The following is a 17,596-nucleotide window of genomic DNA, read 5'->3' as shown; positions in this document are numbered from 1 at the left end:
ACACACACACACACACACACACACTACCCCAGCCTGAGGCACAGATGCAATAACACTTACACTGCACTCAAAGCGCCAGCTTCAACCCATTAACCAAAAAGTGCTTTGTTGAACACACAAAAATGAGAGAGAAAGAGAGTAAGTGAATCAGAATGGATGTGAGAAAAAATTGCAAAATTACTACTTTCATGTGTTTAATATGTTTACATTTACAAACTCCCATCACAGATCACACTGACATCCCGTACTCCCACAACACACAACCTGTTGCTTCAGTGGCAGTTCCAGCAATCGGGTGCAAAACTCAGAGCAGCTAAGATGAGAGTCCCCAGCCACACACACACACACATATGCACGCACACACCCTATCCTCCCAGGAAATCATCCTGTAGAGACGACAGCAACAGTGTTACGATGTACTGAGGGTCCATCGGCCTACCCCAGACTTCATTAGCGCAGTGAAAGTGATTTACGGAACGCGGATTAAAATTTAACAAAAGTGTTATTAATCTTTATTAAGCAAATTATGAGTGAGCGATACGGCTGACAGAGCCGTCGCCCGGGCTACGGGAACTCGGAATATGAGATGAGGATCACCCACTAGTCTGAGAGAGAGACAGAGAGAGAGAGAGAGAGCTCTGAAATCTGCCTGCAGCTCTTTGTATGGCTTCAAGATTCTGCATTTCTCTCATTAGGGAGAATTGAGAGAGAGACCGAGAGAGGCGTTGTTAGGGAAAGACAGTGAGGAGGAGTAAAAGAGGGACAGAGGAAGAGAAAGGGAAGAAGAGAGAGGGAGAAAGAGAGGGAAGATGAGTGGTGATGACACAACAGGAAGTGAGTCGACAGAGTGAGGGTGTGCATGCTGGTTAGAGGAGTAACATGGTCTGTGTGTGTGTGTGTGTGTGTGTGTGTGTGTGTGTGTGTGTGTGTGTGTGTGTGTGTGTGTGTGTGTGTGTGTGTGTGTGTGTGTGTGTGTGTGTGTGTGTGTGTGTGTGCGCGAGTGTGTGCGAGTGTGTGTGTGTGAATGCGTGAGTGAGTGTGTGTGTGTGTGGTGTGGGGCGGTTGGAAGCCCAAAGAAAGAAAATAAACTGATGGAGGAGTCACAGTGGTGGAGGCAGCTTTGTCATAGAGCTGGAGAGGTGGAGAGAGGAGAGGAGAAGAAAGGAGAGGTGGAGAGGAGGAGAGAGGAAAGGAGAAGAAAGGAGAGGAGGAGAGGAGAGAGGAAAGGAGAAGAAAGGAGAGGAGGAGAGAGGAAAGGAGAAGAAAAGAAAGGAGAGGTGGAGAGGAAAGGAGAGGAAAGGAGAAGAAAGGAGAGGTGGAGAGATGAAAGGAGAAGAAAGGAGAGGAGGAGAGAGATTGGGCTGGTGAGAGCAGCGACGAAGATATTTAAAGACAAGAGGAAGTGAGAGTGTGAGACAAAGTCACAGAGAAAGGATTCGGTTGTCAAGATGGAGATGGGAAAAGAGTGACATAACAAAGTGGAAGGAGAGAGAGAGAGAGAGGGGAATACTGAAAGAATGAGGATAATGAGAGAGATAGACTGTCGGTTGAGTTGGAGAGAAAAAATAAAATGGAGAGAGAAAGAGAAAAAATCAGTGGAATAGAGAAAGGGAGGATAGGCATGTTGAAATTATCACAGGATTAACTCAGAAAATATGGGATAGCGAGAAACAGGCAAGAGGCTGGAGAGAAAAAAGAGATAGAGAAAGATACTGCCGGAATGATGAATATGTGTTAGACTAATGCAGGAGAAAGGGATAAAATGAGATATAGAGAGAGTGATAGAGAAAAGGCAAGGAATAAAACTGTACAGAGGAAGAGTGGAGATGTAGATAACCATGTGATCTCACACTACGACTCACTCATACTCATACATCTATCTTTGTCTGTTATGTGTGTGTGAGATAGAGAGAGAGAAAGAAAGAGAGAGATTGTGTGTGTGTGAGTGTGTGTGGGAGAGTGTCAGAGTAGAAGTATGTGTGTGTGAGAGAGAGAAGAGAGAGAGATTGTGTGTGTGTGTGTGTGTGTGTGTGTGTGTGTGTGTGTGTGTGTGTGTCTGTGTGGGTGGGTGGGTGTGTGTGTGGGTGGGAAAGTGTCAGAGTAGAAGTGTGTCTGTGTGTGAGAGAGAGAGAGAGAGAAGAGAGAGAGAGAGAGCAATTAAGCCGGTGTAATTGCTTCTGCTAATAAACACACAGGCGATGATTACAAGTGATGGTAAAGTAAATCAACTTGGGGCCTGAGTATGCTCCTCGCACTGCCCTCCCCAGCGCTAATAAATCACAGGCCTGGGGGGGGGGTCAAAGTGCCCCCCACCCAAGTAATAGCAGTGGGCGAGCCCTCATCCAGACACATGTGTGAATTCCACCTCCCTAAATCGGTCCTCACACCTTTCAAACAGCTAGTCTGTATTTTTTGTCCGAAACTGTTCGATACGAAAAAATCGATTAGAAATGACATACTACATTACGAAATTACATTTCGAGGCAGTGTAGTGCTAGGACATGAGGTTTCTTAATGCAACAGATTGTATTTGACGGGCTTAAGCATATGTGAAGTTATGGATTTTAACGGGCAAATGTCTTTAACCTCCGAGCTTTCAGGAAGCAACAGGGAGGTAAACAGAACAGATATTCATAACAAAACAAGATGGCAGCGAACACCCTCCCATTCTCTCTCTCTCTCTCTCTCTCTCTCTCTCTCTCTCTCTCTCTCTATCTATCTCTCTCTCATACACACACACACACTCTCTCACACACACACTCTTTCTCACACACATACACACAAACTCACATACTGTACACACACACCCTCACACTTACAAAAACAATATAGCGCTGAACCTTCAGCCAGTGGAATGCTCAGCAGTCCATATTGATTGTGTGCAGCGATAAATCCCTGAACTAGTCAGCTGTGCAGAGATGAGGATTCAGTCCTTGGGTAAATAGTAAACATCAGGAGAGAAAAAATAAAACTCACAAGCTTAGACCTCACCAGTGGTCCATACTCACTTGATCTGTTACTCTCTAAGGTGGCCTTCACACCGGGTCTGTTTAACTGGACCGTACCCGAGTGTGATTACTCCCCCTTAGCCCGGAACCCAGCTGGCCTCCGTTCACATTGCATTTTTGTTTGCGGACCCGGGTCCGTTTATGTCATAAACGCTAGCTTCTATTTACCAACATTGCTTAGCTGCATCACAAAAATGGCAGTTTTGGAACAGATAGCATTCGAACTGCACCGGAGTTCTAACAAACCGTACCCCACCGGAGTTCTAACAAACGTTACCCCAGACCCCGTTTTTGTAGCGGACCCTGGTCCGCACCGGCGTTCAGTAGACTGCGTTCACATTAACAAAAATCACCGAACCATCGGTCCAAACGAGCTCGCGTCCGGACCAAACGGTCTAGTGTGAATGCGCCTTAAGGTAGCATCTGGGAAAGGCCATGATATCACTTTTGTTCGCTAAATAAAAGTCTACACCTAATGGATGTCATTCTAAAGGACAGTGAACAGAAAAGATTGTTTGGATACGAATACACAGCGTGTGTCTCGCTCGGTCTATGTGTATAGGAGTGCTCATGAATCACTACCCATTTGTATATAAATTCTGATATGACCTGAGTCCCGCTTTAAAGATCTCAAGTAGACATGAGAGTGAATTTGTGTAGACGCTGACCCTGGTATCTCAGGCTCTGAGCTGAAGCAAATAAATTCAATGTTATTTTTACAGAGTTGATAACAATGGAGATGGCCTCAGTGCTCTTTGCAGAAGGTTGAATCTGATCCTGCTTAGAGCACTAACACTGACTGATGGTAGCATGGGAAACCTACTTTTTTGGGGGGGCTTTTTTGCATTTTGTTGATAGAGGGCACTGAAGAGTGACAGGAAGCGAGAGAGAGAGAGATAGAGAGAGATGGGGGTCGGGAAATGACCCGGGTCGGACTCGCACCCTGGACGCTGTAGCCAGTTGCACCACAGTACTCCCTGGGTAAACTTAATTTTAACAGGAAGAAACCTTGAGCAGATCCCAGCTCAGACAGGGTGCCCATCTGCTTGGAAGCAGAGCTGTTTAGACCCAGCTAGGCCAGACTGTCAATCACACGCACCACATATGAAGAAATAGGGAATCCAATCTCCATGAAACTGTACGTACTGGTGGCATAGTTAAAGTAACAGAGACATCAACATATCTTCTGCTGATCAAACAGATGTTCTGCTGTTGTTTGTTGTTCATCACAAATATATATTGTAATTTAATGTCTATGAGTCACAGGCACATAGCAATATCAAATCTGAATTCCTCCATGTCCTTTGTTGTTTGCTGTTTATCTTTTGCTCCTCCTTTAATATCTATGGTACTGCAGACGGTCACAGATATAGCAATGTGACATGTTTATCATCATCACCACTGTTGTTATAGGTGTTGATTGTTGTCCTTTAAATTTGAAAGTGTGGAAGGGAGTCACAAACACATAGCAATGTTGACAAGTATTTTTCTTCTGTCATCCACTGTTGTATTTTTATTTTTATTCATTTTTGTTACTCTTTAATTTCAATGATGTTGAAAAGAGCCTCAGACACATGGCAATATGAAATGTGAATTTGAAGTCCACCACATCATTAGAGCGATGGGCTGCCTGGCAAAGATATGCGTCGTGAATCACGGCCCGGCTGACGAGAGCAGTGACTACAAAGCCGGGCCATTTGTGTGCGGTGGCTACATAATGCTCATTAGCACGTAAACATATCCAGCCGTACCCGGAGGAGAATTTTAATTAAATCCTGTTTCCTGGAATACTAATAATAATAATAGAATAACACCACAAACTAAGGTGCTCTTCAACTAAGAGCAGCGTGATTTGCATGAAAGCGGAAGATGACAGAGAGAGAGAGAGAAAGAGAGTAACTGGAGGAAAAATACACCATCCTCCCTAGCAACAACAGCAAAAAAAAAAAAAAAACATGAACAGAAAAGTAGATTGTTTCATAATTCAGTGACATACATTTGAGAAGAAAATGGAAAACAAAAAAAACCAAAAACAAAATACAAAGAATTAATTTGGTTGAATCTGGCTTGCAGCTGACACTGTACATCCCCCCCCCCATTCCCCGCCCACACCCCATTCTCTATGTATGACACATAAGCTACCAGCCATTAGTTTCATAACAGTAATCCGCTATCCTACGGAAGGCCCCTCGATAGTTGACTTGGTAATTGCTTCATGATACTGCAGTGGCCCCTGTGAGCATTCAATTGAGAAACGCCTCACCTCATAAATTGCAGCTGAGAGAGGAATAATCAGGAAATGCATGCACGCCTACACATCAATTTCGCAACAGGCCAAACATGTATAATGCAGTGTTGCACACAAGCAGAGACAGAAAAGAGAAAAAAGAGAAGAGAGGGAGAAAAGAAGGATAAAGTTTTTTATTCATTATATATATATATATATATATATATATATATATTTATTTTTTTTTTAGATAATGAGTTCAGATCCCACAATCTCACATAGCATTTGCTATGCTGAAGCAGTAACAGATCATTAATAGTCTGTCTGGTGTGTGTGTGTGTGTGTGTGTGTGTGTGTGTGTGTGTGTGTGTGTGTGTGTGTGTGTGTGTGTGTGTGTGTGTGTGTGTGTGTGTGTGTGTGTGTGTGTGCGCGCGCGCGCGCGTGATAGAAAGAGTAGCAAGAGACTAAGAGATGTGGGCCAACATTAATCACCTCTGTTCTACAAAACATAAACATGGTGGCGTAGAGGCACATCTTGAGAGATCAAGACACAGCAGAGGAAGAAGAATTCAGCCATATTTCATATCCATTCCAGTTTTCCTCTTCCAGCATTTGAATGATAATGGTCAGACACTAGATAAGAAGATACACAATATGCCCGTGTTCAAGGTCATTTCACTAACATATCTGTCATAATCTTTTTGAATGTTAGTGGTCAGATTTTGGCTAGATTAGAAAACATCCAGAACGCCTCCGTCCTAGGTCCTCTTACGGGCAACTCTTCAATGTGACCCATTTGAACGATAGACAATGATATGCCTAGATGGATAAGAGGATACAGTATGTCTGTGCACCAGGTCATTGTAGTAAAATGTTTTGTTGTCTTTTTGCATTTTTCTCCTGAACAGCTAAGAGCTGGAGAGACGGCAGCCATCATTGCCCGTGAGCTGTCGGATCTGACCAAAGGCCATATGCACCCGGGGGACATCAGCTACACCGTCAGGGCCATGGGTCAGCTGGTGGAGCTGCTGGACGTGCAGCTGAGGAACCTCACCCCCGGGGGCAAAGATAGCGCAGCCCGCAGCCTCAATAAGGTAGGCCACACGTACCGCGCTAATGCTAACCAACTGCCGGCTACCCTGTGGTTATGAACCAGCTAGAGACCTTTTCTGTTTATTGGAAAGGGTGCTTGTATAACTGTGTTTTTTTTGTCTCTGCCTGTCCCAATTAAAGGTGTTTTATTAGCTTGCATTGCCCGTGTTAGCATTGATCTCATGTTCCTCTCATCCACGGAGACAGAAGGGGCAGTAGTGTAGAAAAGAAAAAAAAACAAGTTGTCAGAAATGGCCAGCACAGTTTCAACGTTCACTTTGTGTTGTGACACATTTATTTATTTAATTCTTTACTTTTTACTGTTTTTTTTTTTCTTTTTTCTCCCTCCACCGTGGCAAAAGGCAGCAGCTTACCTGTCAAGCCAACTAACTTCCCAGAGGGATAACGTTTATACTCTCGTCTTTTGCTCTGCTACAGCCCAGGGAGAAAAAAAAACCACTTCAAATACACTCAAACCTGAACAGCGGGACTTCGTTTTAATGAAGACTGCCTCCGTCAGACTCTTGGCCCCCATCATGTTCGCTACACCTTGGGTTGTAGAGAAGCTACCGCAGAGCTAACCCTTAGCCCAAAAGGATAAAAAAAAACTAAACTAAATATAATGTCTGATACAGTTTTAGCCTAATTATGCAAGAGAACTGAGGCATATTATTATTGCAGATTTTGTTCAGGCAGGAAGAGGGCAAGCCGCCATGTCAGGCATATCTAATTTGCGAAGTGTGCAGCATGTGATGCCTTTCACCCATGAAGCCCGGCATGCAACTATTTTGAATATGTATTCGAGTGCACCGCAAAGCATCCGCACAGATTTGGGCCGACAGTAATGCATTCGGTTCACCGTTTCAGCAGGCATCGGTGGGGAGGGGAAGGACAGCCATCGGTGGGTGTTCTAAACGGCAACCGCTAATTTGCCGTGGCAGTTTCCTTGCCGCGGTACACCCCGACAAGTATACCTGTTTGCAAATCACAGTTTGATAACTTTGCTCTGTCTCCCCACCGCCTCCAGTATTACTCAGTAAGAACCCACAGTGAGATATTGGATGTTAAATATATATAAATATATGTTTATTGAATATATAAATGTGTCTAATAAATAATAATGAAGTCTCATATCCGGTCATAGTGTTTTCCCTCTCTCCCATGATTTTATAATTAGAGCTGGGGGAGTATGTGTTGGTCCCTAACTGAAACTACCAGGAAGTGATTAATTTTACCCTAATTAGCAACTCTTGTGCGAAGCCTGAATTCTCCCAATGCACTTCAAATTGAACTCCATGGAAGCAGTGGGAAAGCAGACTCAAAGTTTAACGACTTATCTCATGTGCATTGAGCTGTTTTCCAAAAAATTGTGAATGTATTGAGTATCGGTGCTTGCTCTATAAACTCCTGCATTTAAACAGAGACTTTCTAATGAGGAGACACAGCACTCAAAAAATACTCCATAGAAATGCATGGGGCTAGTTTGTCACGCCAATATGGCCATTGTCTACACATATCCCACCCCTTCCTTGGCAAAACGTCGACATGTGAATACATTGAGCCAATCATGTGGTGTGATGTGAATACATTGAGCCAATCATATGGTTTGTTGTGAAGACATCGTGCCAATCATGTGTTGTGATCTCGCCGCTGGAGCAAGATTGGTGTCGTGAAGCCTTACGCACGCGAAGTTCGACCCAAAGACTGTGCCCGATGAGTGCCCAAAAAACGTTGGTATATGGCCGCCCAGTGGAGGGACTTGCCTAAAAGGACTTTGATTTGGCTCATAAGCGAGAATGGAATCATGGGAAATGTAGTTTCCTCACCATAGGACTTTGATTCAAAGCACACATGGACAGACTCTCCAAGAGGACAAGACAGAGAAGACAAAGTTGAAATCCTACAGCTCTCCACTATCGAAAATCAGTGAACTGTTGCCTGACCTCAAATCAACTTCCTTCTGAGGACATAGTGCGAAAGAAGATGTCTGAATGATTGACAGCATTTAACTCACCGATAATTCACTTTCTAGGAGTCTTAAACCTGCCATACCTTTCCACCACATGTTTTCCTTCTGCCCATGTGCCTCCTGTTCACTGTTGCTGTCTCTAAGCTCATATTACTCCGATAGAAAGTATCAGGGAAGATTAGCTGGTCCTCCACTATATAGGCATTCCAGGACCATGGCCAGCTACCAAGCCAAAAGTGTTATTCTCAACACTCTAAATGAAGCACTCTGATAGACAAATTAGTGAATTGAGATTTAACAATCGCTCGAACCACGAGCTACCACTGTTAAGGACACGGTCAGACAACAGTTGCCCTAACAGGAAGTGGCCAGAGTGGCCTGTGACAGTGATTGGTTCACAGTGGTGTTCCGTCACCGTTTCATGCGGGAGTCTTTAGCTTCGCTGAGTCTAGACAGCAGTGGGCACGTGCCAACCAGCACCGAAATGAACAGCTCTCTCTCTCTCTCTATATCTCTCTCTCCCTCCCTCCCTCCCTCTCTCTCTCTCTCCCTCCCTCCCTCCCTCCCTCTCTCCCTCCCTCCCTCTCTCTCTCTCTCTCTATCTCTCTCCCTCCCTCTCTCTCTCTCTCTCTCTCTCTCTCTCTCTCTCTCTCTCCTTCCATCCCTCCTTCTCTCTCTCCTCACAATTGAATTACTTCACCCACTCATTAGTCAGTGGTGCCAGAGCACGAACCAGTTCACTCAGTGCTCTACAAGATGCTCCAGTGAACCATATGCCAGAACTGTTTGTTTTCTGTGTGTTAAAATAAAAACAGAAGGGATCAAAAATCATTGCCAGTTCCGATGTTTATTTACTGGCAAACCTCACATTGAGAGACTCAATGACGTCAATGTCTTGTGTGTCACACAATTTCGTTTAGACTTTGGAACGCACGCACAGCATACTGTCTAGGTAACTTTTCATAATTTAGATGCTACAGAGGGATAAGAACAAGATGAAGGCATCACTGTAGTGTCACCTCCAGACGTTTAATGTCAATGTTTCAGACGTTTAATGTTAAGAGCGATGACAATCCCACGCTGCGCTCAATTTTACAGGCTCCATCTCGTTTGTACATTTGAGTGACACGTATCATCGCATATGTGTGATGTGAGAAACTCTGTCATCTGATTTGATCTGATTCTGGCTCCAATCTGGCCCAAATCTGGAGGTTTCTCTCTCTCTCTCTTTCTTTTTCTCTCTTTCTCTCTCTCTCTCTCTCTCTCTCTCTCTCTCTCTCTCTCTCTCTCTCTTGCTCAAGGTCATCATCAGCCTCTCTTCCGCTGTCGCTCCTGGCTTAATCCGCCTTCTCGTTTCCGCCGGCGAACACGGATCCTTATGCCGTCCACGTCGAACTCCCGAGTTCAATCACTTGAGCGTAATCTGCTAAGCGCTAACCGAATTAAAGATTCCTTTGATAGCGGAGCACAATGGGCTTTGCCTGGAGACAATGCCAGGATTGAGGTGGCAAACACCAAGCCCTGTGCCACTTTTCACGATCAAAGAGGCCCGCAAGGCTCGACTAAGGAGGGGTTTTAGAGAAGTGGGGCTGTGATATGTGGTGGAGAGCGCTTTGCGGGAAGGTGGCATCCGTGGAAAGGTCACCCAAGGATCTTGTTAGCATTGGACAGCCTCTAGCAGAGAAGCCTTAAACTGTCCCTTTTTGTTGTTGTTGCTGTTGTTTTTTGTTTGTTCAGACAATTTCACAGTGTAAGCAGGTTTTCTGCCTCCTGGTTTCTTACCTCCTAATTAAATGGCTCTTTGCTATAAATATGATCATCAAAGGTTTTGTTTCCCCCTATGTTAACCGTTTTACTCTGCCCTGTCGCTAGGTTAGCCTTCTAATATGTGGGATTTAAACTTTAATTTTGTGATATCCTGTCAAGCTTATAGAAAATTGCTCTTGCTCTTTGAGAGAGATTTTTGGGTCAAAAATTGATGTATTTTCTTTCTGTTCTCTGCTCTTCTCTCTTTAATTCTCTCTCTCTCCCTCTCTCTCTCTCTCTCTCTCTCTTTCTTTCATCAGTAGAACATACAGTAACCTTGAATCAGAAGACATGTCTTTGCTCAATCCCCTCTTGAGTACATGTGATGGATTTTTGTGCTAATTAAGATTTTTTTTTCTCTCTTTTTTTTCTTGGGTTTCCTTTGAGCAATAATTGTAAAGAATGTACTCACACTTCTCATGGAGTTGAAGGAAAATGGGAGGCAATTAATTGATGAAATTAATGATGGCTATTTTGCTCTACATAATTGTTTATTGATCTATTAAGGTGCCTATTCAGTAGTACATAAAACCTTCCTCTTTATCTATATTCATTTATTTATATTTACTGTACATACTTATCTTGTCACTCTGTATGTCTTGTTAGTGTCATAGAGCACTGTGTGTTGCTGTATCCGTAGTAACTATGTGACCTCATAGAGCGCTGTGTGTTGCTGTATCCGTAGTAACTATGTGACCTCTTTGGGGTTTTCAGCTGCAGAAGCGAGAGCGAGCGTGCCGCTTTTTCGTCCAGGTATTTTCTAATAATTCCCCGATTTACCACCCTCGGCCTTGCTGTTGCCGCGGCAGCCTCCCCACCCCATCCCACGCTTATCCTCATGGTGCAGCTTCGCATTTCTCCTCCTCTCCCACTGGGAAGCTTCGGTGTTTCTCTGCCATGCATTTGTGATGTTATGTGCTTGGTTATCATTTCCACATTCATGACACACCTCGAACAAACTTTTTTTTAAAAGGGACGAATTGCTAATGTCCAAATCCCCCACCCCCTAAAAAAATAACACCCCCAAACTGGTTCCTATGATGCATGCAGAATGTCTTCCCCATTTGTCTTTTATGCTTTTCAGATAAAGTATTTATTCACTCTTGCATTTGACAAAGGCTGCTTTGCACTGTGTTTCCCACAACTCTCCCGTCGCCTCTTCTAGTCATCCATTCCGTCTCCACTGAGCATGCCCAGAATGATAATGTCTCCTTAATACCACTGGTTCCCTGGTTTTGCGTTGCTGGTCTGTTGCTATGGGATACTAGCTCGAGGAAATGGAGCGATACGAAATCCTGCGGATGCTTCTTTTGAAAGCCATGGCGACCACAGACAGGATTTTCTGGCGGTGTTATTTGTCATTTGGTGTGACAAGTGGGGAAAATGCATCTGCCTGTCGTCCCAGCCAACCCTGCCAGCGGCACTACACAAGGAAATGATTCACTTAGCTTTGGATATGATGGACATGGAAAACTGGCCTCCTCACAGTCTATGACAGCACATTAATATAGCGGAGGTTTCTATTCGGTGTCTCCCACCAGTAATATTTCATCCAACACAATGGCATGTTTTTTTGTCTTCTATAGAAGTAACACAAAGACAAAGGTGATTACAAAATCAAAATGAAGTTGCAGCCTTTTTTTAAGGGCCACTGAAGTAGCAGCAGCAGGCCAAACTCACAGCTCGAGTTTCTAGCATATTCCATGAGAAGCAACGGAAGCTATGGAAGATGGTGATTAAACAAACAAAAATGAAATTAACTACATATCAAAGGTTACCATCAGGTTATTCGAAACACCATGCCTGGTGACCATGTCTGACAGGATTGTTCATTTTCAGTATGGTCCCTGTGATGTCAACATGACAGGACAAACAAAAACACAAAACATAAAATCCTCTCCTGTGAGGAACTAACAGGCGTAAAAAGTAACATCCTGTCTACTAATATCTTACCCAATTTTCTGCTGCATTGTTTTGTGAAGATAATGATTTTGATTGAGTCACCCTTTGTACTCACAGCCACTGGGATGTTATATTCAAACAAAGCCCCTCATAGTCATTTATCAGACGGCATGCACCTTTGGAAGAGATCAAAGGGACCCTAATTAATAGTGATTGAGTGAAATGATTCAAGAGAGTCTGTTTCCATTTTCTGTCAGAAGCCTTGACAATGTCTTAAAGTTGTCACGAGAGGGTGTTTATTCAGGCATCAGTCTATGAGGAAGTCATTCCAGGTTTCTGATTTGACATGTCTGCTGTCTGATACACCAGGGGTTAGAGATTATATGGAGCAAGTTTGATTTGAGCTGTTTTGTAGGTGTGTGTGTGCTAGAATGTATATTTTGGTTTGTGTTAATGGACATATTCATCTTTACTTTTGTTTTGCTGTGTTTGTGTGTGTGTGCATGCGTGCATATGCACACCATGTACTGCTGTGAATATGTGACTGTATAGATTCCTCTGTCACTGAAACCCGCGGCAGGTTTGCAGCTAGCCGCAACTGGGCTGAAATACTGTAATAGAGCAACATCTCCCAGGCTCTGCAAAATCAGCCATTGATTGCCAGTGTATGGCATCCAGGGAATCTAATTGATTAGGGAAATGGGGCAGTGTTCACCTCCTGTCAGGTCTCTTGTGATTGCGGTGTGTGTGTGTGTGTGTGTGTGTGTGTGTGTGTGTGTGTGTGTGTGTGTGTGTGTGTGTGGTGATTTGTAAAAAACACAGACCTCTTCAAACAGCTGCCACTCATTTTCGCTCGAACACTTGCTACGCAAATACACAAACACGCAATCCACTCTCATAAAGAAAATGTGTGAACATAAACACATGTGCACACAGACATACTTACTACAGAAATGTGCATGCACTTACAAACACTTACAAGCACACAGCCACACACAGAGGCACATACTGTACAGTCACACATGCATGCTCACTCACACACACTTGCACATGCGCGCGGGCACACACACACACACACACACACACCTGCACTACACTACACCTTAGTCTCCCCTAGCCTTACACATGCATCAGAATCCTACAAAAAGAGAGTCGAGGGTTCTGTTATAAAACAGTAATCTGCGTCTCCTGTGGTGAAGGGGGTGGTCATTAGAGAGTGTGGCCAGACGAGTGCGGCCTGCGGCTGGCCCCTCTGTGCCGTAACAGCAGGCCCGTCCGTCCCCACGACCCCCCCCCCCCCCAGTGTTATGGAGAGCGCCACTATGCCGCTCCTCTCATTAGCAGCGGCTGTAATTGGCGGCAGCTGTAAAATGGAGCAGGTGGTCGGAGGGGCTCCATCTATCAGATCAGATCAGGGCTAGAGATGGTGCAGGAGATGGAGCCGGAGATGGAGATGGAGATGGAGCACTCCACTGCGCATATGGGTTCCGTACCGCATCTGTTGATTTCGGAGCATCCATCTTATTTATGCAAAGGGGGACATTACGGCACGGTGCATGAGTGCTTCCGCTGCGGGCATCTGGCTTTTGCTGGTGATGTGGAGAAAATATAATATTACCCAACGATCACTGAAAAGAATGAATATGTAATGATTTCTTGTTATGTGGTGTATTATGTAATACCGTATAATGATATGCAATATATCTTAGATTACAGATTAGGCATTATGCAACAGTATGGTGAAATAGGTTTACTCTGAGCTATATTTTATAATGACGTGGGTTTCCAGTCGTTGCAGTGTGTTGAAGCGCTGATTTTCGGAGCGGTGCTGTATGCATCCCACGCCACTGTAACAGGAGCATGTGGCAGCAGGAGAGCCCAGACGTGCATTTTAAAGCTGCAGTAGGCAAGTCTGACAGATTGAGGGGACTTAGCCAAAATGTTGAGTGTTTACAACTCTCATGCCCCTCCCCCCACTACCATCGAGCATTCCCTCATGGAGTTTGTGCTCGTCAGTGCGTACCAGACTGCACCAGACTGTGATTGACAGTCAGATCTCACACAGCCCTGCTCTGATTGGACCAGAAGAACCGGGAGCTTTGGATTTTTTGCAAAACAAATAAAAGGCTCTAGGTGGAGGTAGAAGTGCAGGGTTTTTTTCAAAAAAAAAATCTTGCCAACTGCAGCTTTAACTTCCAGGTGCTATCCTTTAAGTAGTTGGTGTTCTACCCATTAAGGAGAAATGAGAACTTCCCCTTTTACCTTAACGGTCATATGTTATGGCCCAAGGCTTCCGACATCCATGCCACATGCAACATATTCAGCATAACAGCAGCAGGACAAATGCACCAGTCGAGTTTCTAGCATCTTCCATGAGCGGCACTGGAAGCTACAGATGGAAGCTGGTGATTAAACAGAAGAAAAAATAAAACAGAAGAATATACAGATTAAACAGAAGAAAAATAAAAATTGCATATCAAAGGCCACCATCAGCGTATTCAAAACACTGTATGTGATGCCCTTGTGTGACAATGCAAGACGCATGCTTCAGACACACATAAATGCTGGAAGTACAATCAGCTGTGACTGGCTGTTCCATTTGCAGATGCTCAGAAAGCCAGACTCCCAAAACACAGCTTTTCAAATGCATTTGTTTGTTTATTTAATTGTTTATTTGTTTCATTAATGCCCTTATCCTAAACAGGCCCCTGCTTACACAGACGTGTGAGTAATTGCTATTGAGCTGTGTGATTAATGCATAGCAGGCTTGTGACTAATCACAGTGGGCTAGGTGGCATTTAATGCAGTCTTTTCCCCTCATTTATCTTAGTGTTACACACACTAAGACACACACACTCACACACTCTCTCTCACACACACACACACACACGCACGCACGCACACACACACACTCCAACCCGCACATGCACTCCAACACACAACCGCAAATAACCACACACGCACACACACACGCACGCACGCACGCACACACACACACACACTTACACTCACACTCCAACCCGCACATACACTCCAACACACAACCGTAAATAACCACACACACATTTTGTGTCCTCATTTGCCCTAATTCATGAAGGAGGCTTAGCCTCCCCCCTCCCCCCTCCCTTTTTAAACCAAGAGACCACTGCCGTCTTTGATCCCTAACAAACTGGCTGCGTATTCCACCACGGTCATCCATCTCCTCCCTGATGAGGGACAGCTTGTTTATCTCGTCTGCCCAATTAGCCTGATTATATTTCATCTGTCTCCAACCCAAAGGCATGCTACCACACTCTCAAAATGGCTGCCACCAGGAGGGCTGCAGAGTGGCTTGCCTGCTATGAAACAGTTGCCTGTTTTTAGATGAATAATTACGACTCGGGCGGCTCTATTAAACTTGTCTCAGTGCTTGAGCGGGTATTAATCATATAGTTTAACGTGTTGTTAACTCTTTACTGCATTTAATGCATCTCAGTCCGATTCCATATGGTATGATATGATAAGACAGTGCATACACACACACACACACACACACACACACACACACACATACACACACACACACACACACATACACAAGCAACCAGGCGTGTTCACATGTACACACACAAGCATCCCCGTACACACACACACACATGCTCTCACACACACTCCGTAAAGTCCTTGGTCAGTAACAAATGTGTCGTTTTCTGCTGCTGACCTTTGTGAAGGTTGGCCCCTTCTGCTAAGCGCATAATAGGATTGTAAACTTTTATAGGGATCCAATTTGTTAAAAGATGAGGATTGTTAGGATGACCGCATACTCATAAAGCTCAGCTTTTTCAGCTGTGTTGCAGGTTACAACCTCACCTAGGTAGACACAATATCTGTCACATATCCAGTGCCAAACTGGCCAATCCTGTCCCACAGAATCATCACACTTGTATAACTAAAACAAGCAAATGACATTGTGACATATACAGTACTGCACATGATAATGCAGCCTGCTATAGTATATGCTATTCAAAGAGCTGTTTATACCATTTTAGTTTAGAAATAATACAGCCATGTCCTGTGTATTAGCCGAATTGTGATTTTTTAATCAGGGCAGCAGTTATGTGCTTACCAATGCCAATGTTTTCTCAGTTAGCCTTTTTAAAATGATATCAGATTAGTAAACAGAATTTGCCTTTGGAATATTGGATGGATGGTTGCTCATAATGGGCAATGTAGATATTGCATTAAAGATCAGCCATTTCTATTTCTGAGATGGAGCAGAGAGGGGAGGAGTCTAGAGGACTGAGAGAAGGATGGATCAGAGAGGGGTGGAGGGGAGGGGAAGAGTGTAAGCAGAGGAGAGAGGATTTAGGAATTGGCTCTCATCAGCATGATGTGAGGTTAAGGGAGAGCGAAGGGACTGCACTCTGCCAGAATCAATTTTACACACACACACACACACACTCTCTCTCTCTCTCTCTCTCTCTCTCTCTCTCTCTCTCTCACACACACACACACACTCTCTCTCTCTCTCTCTCTCTCTCTCTCACACACACAGACACACACACACACACACAAACTCTCTTTTTCTCTCTCATTCACTCACTAACACACACATACACTCCTACACTCTCTCTCACTCTCTCTCACACACACACACACATACAAACTCTCTTTCTCTCTCTCTCACTCACTCACTAACACACACATACACTCCTACACTCTCTCTCACTGACACACACACAGACACACACACAAACTCTCTTTCTCTCACTCACTCACTAACACACACATACACTCCTACACTCTCTCTCACTCTTGCACACACACACACACACTCAAACTCTCTTTCTCTCTCTCACTCACTCACTAACACACACATACACTCCTACACTCTCTCTCACTCTCGCACACACACACACACACACACACACACACACACACTCAAACTCTCTTTCTCTCTCTCACTCACTCACTAACACACACATACACTCCTACACACTCTCTCACACACACACACACACACACACACACACACACACACACACACACACACACAAACTCTCTCTCTCACACACACACACACAAACTCTCTATCTCTCTCTCTCTCTCTCTCACACTCACTCACTAACACACACATACACTCCTACACACTCTCTCTCACACACACACACACACACACACACACACACACACACATACACTCTGGGGCCAGTTAATTTCATCAATCTGTAATCCCTGGTGGTGCTGGCGTGACTCCAGAATCATGCTAATATCTCCTCATCTCCTCCTCTTTTGGTAAACGCTGCTCCCCACTCACAGCTGTCGCCAGCCCTGCCGCCTTGCACCTACTGGTCACCTCAACATCCCATATCGAACATTTGGATCATTAATGTAGCACTAACGAGTACACGTGTATGAATTAGTCTGCGTTAATGGAAGACAAGAAAGGGCGGAGAGGAGGAAGAAACAGAATTAAATATAAATAACAGAAAATAGAAAAAAAGAGTAAAGTCATAGATGAATAACTGAATGACCACGAATCCACGAATGTACTGTAGGAAAGCACCAATACAATCAAAACAACATCATACAGTTTTATTTGTTGTTTATTAA

At 44.3% G+C, this 17,596-nt stretch overlaps 1 protein-coding gene across 1 annotated transcript in view; it reads left to right on the top strand.

Moving 5' to 3' along the window:
- The window catches only part of LOC143127887 (adhesion G protein-coupled receptor L3), a 197,182-nt gene that overhangs the window by 99,549 nt on the left and 80,037 nt on the right, over positions 1–17,596 (top strand). Inside the window, exons 6-7 of the mRNA XM_076289600.1 lie at positions 6,144–6,329; positions 10,817–10,855. Coding sequence (XP_076145715.1) covers positions 6,144–6,329; positions 10,817–10,855 — 225 coding nt within the window. The remainder of the gene's footprint in view (positions 1–6,143; positions 6,330–10,816; positions 10,856–17,596) is intronic.

The sequence above is a fragment of the Alosa pseudoharengus genome, unplaced genomic scaffold (assembly GCF_046254945.1).
Source record: "Alosa pseudoharengus isolate Yale_2024_CS ecotype anadromous, Long Island Sound unplaced genomic scaffold, YU_APseudo_1.1 YU_APseudo_1.1_scf_17, whole genome shotgun sequence".
NCBI classification, from domain to species: domain Eukaryota; kingdom Metazoa; phylum Chordata; class Actinopteri; order Clupeiformes; family Clupeidae; genus Alosa; species Alosa pseudoharengus.
Note: the sequence above shows the minus strand (reverse complement) of the source record. Positions and strands in the feature narration are given on the sequence as shown.